The following is a 4,579-nucleotide window of genomic DNA, read 5'->3' on the forward strand; positions in this document are numbered from 1 at the left end:
CCTTTTACAAGACTGCCTAGACTAACTAGCTAACATACTAACCCTTATTGTAAGGACCAAGAATAACACCACTTCCAGGTGACAACATGGTTATCTCCTGCTAATCTATAGTCTAGTGACAGATGAAAATGTTTAAAGTTCATTCAAAAGGAAAACAAGTTAATGATAATAGTCAAAGAACGTTGGTGTATAGAATCTTTCAAAACAGAAGATCCAATCAGAGTCTAATAAAGAAAAAAGCAAGAGAAATTTGGTGATGAAATGCAAGATTCAACCATTAATCATATGCGCCATCATAAGAGAAAAATGCTTGTTTCTGACTGGGCTGGCACAATTCAACTAGCAGTACCAACGTCTTTCTCAAAGAAAGTTAAAGTTTTGTTTATGGATGAAGCACCTTTGAGCAGGCTGGAGAGCAGTATGGGTTTACCCAGTGGCTTTACTAAAATTGGTATTGTCCAGTGTGGTGACTAATGCTGTCACCCTGCTCCCAACTCCAAGAACCTCTTCCCAATCCTGACCATACAAAATCCTTAGTGTGAAAATAACAATCTATAACTTATCAAGGGTTCGTGAGGGAGGGTGGAGGTGGGGAGGGGAGAGAAATGGGGAGCTGGTATCAGGGGTTAAAATGGGAAGAGAATGCTTTGAAAAGGATGATGGCGGCATGTGTGCAAATGTGCTTGACACACTGGATGAATATATGGATTGTGATAAGAGATGTAAGAGCCCCCAATAAAAGTATTTCATAAAAAAACCCAATCCTTAGTGATGTTTACAAGTGGTAACCATAGAACAGTATGTGAGAGAAATTATTCTAAATTGTTTAAGTTAAATTTCCTAGATTATGTGAATACTGACAACAAAGTTTTGGTGAAATCTTGGTGCATTAAATTTTATTATTAGCTACTGCTTTTGTTCTTCTTTTCCTTTGATTACTACTTCATTCCCAAAAAGGTTATTGATAAAAATTCAGAAATGCTCATTACTACAATATAGTAGCTAAAAGCAAAAAAAAAAAAATGACAAAATAAGCAACTATTAAAACACCTACCATACTTTTAGTATATGCAAGCAAAAAACACATGATTCAAAGCATCACTTTAATTGGGTGGCAATAACAGCTCTAACCAGAGTGTATTAGAAGGTTCAAAAAGCATAAAGTTTTATTTATCCTTATAGGTATATTGCTGCATGTAAACTAGGCTTTCAGTAATGTTTTTGTTATGACGACAGAGATATTTTTATTAAAAGTGCTGACTTTCTGTGGCAACACTACACTTAAATGTTCTAGATGGTCATTTTGAAATCATTTGGTCTGACAGTATCACCAGGGGCAGTCAATAGTCCCCAAGCCCTGCAGTGAACCCCCTGGGGTCACCTCTGCTTCATCACTATAGCAAATCATCAAGATCACATTTCAGTAAAATTTTGGCTTCTTCTCAGAATCATGTTGTCATAGCTGTGGTTGTCAGATGGCCATTGAGTTGGTTTGGATTGGTAACAGAATGAAACACCACCAGGTTCGGCCCCATCCTCCCAATTACTGTTGACCTTGAACCCATTGTTGTAGCCACTGTGTCAATCCATCCTTCTCTTTCTCTACTTTACCAAGCTTGAGGTCCTTTTCCAAGAACTTGTCCCTCTAATGTCACATGTACAAAGTATGTGAGATGAGGTCTTGTCAACCTCCCTTCTAAGCAGCATTCTGAACTCTCTCCAAGGAAACCAATTCCTGTGTAGTATGCAGGAAATAACTGTGTACGTATCTGGTTTTCCTCTTTTTTTCTTTTCCTGGAAAGAGTATACTTTAAAGATGAATAGGAGTCTGTGCTTGAAATAGTGTAGGAAGGAACATCAGTATAGACAAATAGGACCCTGAAGCATTCTATGAAAAGAAATTCATTTATGTCTTTGTTGCTCTTAAATGTACTTCACTATTAGAAAATTAGTTACATTTAACATATTCCCTTAGTATTTAGGAGTCCCTAAAAGGTCTCTGGTTCAAATCCCCCCACCACTCAGTGGGAGGAAAATGAGGTCAGCTCTTTCCGTGAAGATATGCAGTCACAGAAGCACTGTGGAGCAATTATTTGTCCTATAGTGTGACTATGAGTCTGAATCCATTCGATGGAAATGGGTTTTGTTTGAGGATTTTCTTAGAATTTATAGTATAGCTCTTGCAGTTAAATTCTATGTTTTTTATTCAGAATTAGAGTTTTCCTTGAACCTGATACTTCTTTGAAATTTTACGTATTTATGGCCCCTCATTAATTCCAGTAGCCAATATTTTAAGTGAACAAACTTAATTTTTCTCTATGATCTCACTTTGACACATAGATGTCAAAAAATAAATTTATTAACTGTAGAATTATGGTGAAAAAATTGCATGTTTTACTTTTGACCAAAAGAATTCTTAATACTCTATAACAAAGTAATGCATGATCAACAATTACTGCTGTCACATATGGCTACTGTAGTCCCAATATATTTAGAGAATTTGCACATGTGGTTAACCTGAATAACTATGTACCAAGAGCTATGGTAGCCTTTGTTACTATATGATGCGCTACATTACGGAAATTCTTTAATAGCTATTAGAATAATGCAAAGCACATTAACAAATACATATTTGTTAAATAAATTTGTACAAATAATTTTAAACCTTTCTTTAAAATCTTGTTGTTATACTCTTTTTCTTTAGAAAATCCTCATGGTGACAGTTTTTTATCTATTTTATGGATATAATAGTAAAGTGATATAGAGGATAAACCAAAAACCAGACTCACAGACACAGAGTCAATTACAATTTATAGCCACGCTATAGAACAGGATAACTGTCCCTATAGTGGTTCTGAACTACCGACCTTGTAATGTGTAACCACTCCACCACAAAGGCTCCTAACATCAAATTCACAATAGTGGTTGCCCTTTGTGGAAGGATGGAAATAGAATAAGAGATGTGGTGAGCGTAATGGGATCGGGATTGGCTCATGGGTTCCATTGAATTCTTTCTCCTATCATTTAATATGAGTAGTTGTTTATGAATGAACATTACATTAGAATGTTCATCTATTTATTAAAATCGTTTACAGTTGATAAAAAGTTCAATTGTGTACTTTGGTTGTTTAGGGGGGTTAAGCAAGTTACAGATAATGCTCTGCATAATTTGGTATTTATACATACTTAGACTATCTAATTACACAGAAAACTCTGTGATTGTCTCCTTTTCAAAGTCCTTGCACATATATATTTTTTCTACCTGAAACATACACAATCGACACTCCTATTTTAACTTCCACATTTTGCATGATTCAAGTCCCTAAACAAATATTTCCACCTACCGACCCCCAAGAAGCATTAGTAATACTTTCATTGAAGTACTTTAATGCTCAGTATAATTTGTTCCTGAATCTTTAACTGGGATTGTAATGTGGTCATTTCTCTTGATTTGACAAATCTGTTTCTCTAGACCATTCCCTGAAAGTTTGTGTATTGTTTTACCTATTTTCTGTGAGGCTCACCTACCACAAAACAAGTGCTCAGTTATCATCTCCTGTATTTGTCCTTTTTTTATACACACAAAACTGCACCTGCTACCGGAAGAGAACGTCTAAACAGGTATGTGTACTCTATTTCACCATCAAAGTGAATTATAAATATATGCCAACAACATCCATAATTAGAAAACACACAATAAGTGCTTGTTCTTTTCTCACAGACTTCCCTATCAGCTTCCATATTGAGTAATTAAGGCCACACTATGTAAAACCTCAGCTCTGAATGAGACATCAGTATGATGTTACTTACCAATAAACAATATTGGGAAGGTGATAAACAAGAGGAAGACATGAGGGACCAGATTGAGGGCATCGACAAAGCAGGTATTTTGTAGCACACCAGAGTTGATGTCATACGAAGAACTGTTGTTGCCACAGAATGAGAGGCTCATTTCTTCTCAGGAGGCTTTCCCTAAAAGGAAAGGGAAGCCTTCTGGTTAAATTCTTTCACAGAATGATAATATATGAGCATGTTGTTTTCTTGCTGAAGAAATAGGCAAATCTAGGCCAAAATCATTTAAATTTCTTATAAAGGCTTTATACTTTCCACGAGAGTCCCTTTTTCATTACTTCCCCCCAAATATTGTATTTTAATTTTAAAAATATTGTCTTAAATTGAAAATTATTTTATTTAAAAGTTGAAATGGAAAATAATGAATACCTATGCATAGTAGTCTCTCAGGGTATTCAGGAGCAATTGGCTAAATTTATTTCAAAGAATAAAAGTCATAATATATCCAGAAAAGAGCAAAGAGAAATTAAATGAATGATTCAAAAGTCAAAACAGCTTAATAGAAACCGTTTTCCATGTTCATTCATTGAAAATGTTCTAACAAACAACTTTGAAGACATCCATATAATTTACTGAAAGCTGCAATAATTGATGGAAACCAGCATGGTTACAAGCAGTAGTCTTTCTCGATAGAATCTTAAAACCAAATGCTAAAAACAAATTAAATGTAACAAGTAAATGACAAGGGGCAAGTAAATGAAACCACTCAGGTTACATAGTCAAAAAA

At 35.0% G+C, this 4,579-nt stretch overlaps 1 protein-coding gene across 1 annotated transcript in view; it reads right to left on the reverse strand.

Moving 5' to 3' along the window:
• Positions 1-4,579, reverse strand: part of ABCC9 (ATP binding cassette subfamily C member 9) — a 142,792-nt gene that overhangs the window by 125,346 nt on the left and 12,867 nt on the right. The window contains exon 2 of the mRNA XM_045288405.1: positions 3,811-3,972. Within this exon, the coding sequence (XP_045144340.1) occupies positions 3,811-3,952 (142 nt within the window). The 5' untranslated portion in view covers positions 3,953-3,972. The remainder of the gene's footprint in view (positions 1-3,810; positions 3,973-4,579) is intronic.

Source organism: Echinops telfairi, unplaced genomic scaffold (genome assembly GCF_000313985.2).
Source record: "Echinops telfairi isolate 266 unplaced genomic scaffold, ASM31398v2 ScPeMD7_21;HRSCAF=78, whole genome shotgun sequence".
NCBI classification, from domain to species: Eukaryota; Metazoa; Chordata; class Mammalia; order Afrosoricida; family Tenrecidae; genus Echinops; species Echinops telfairi.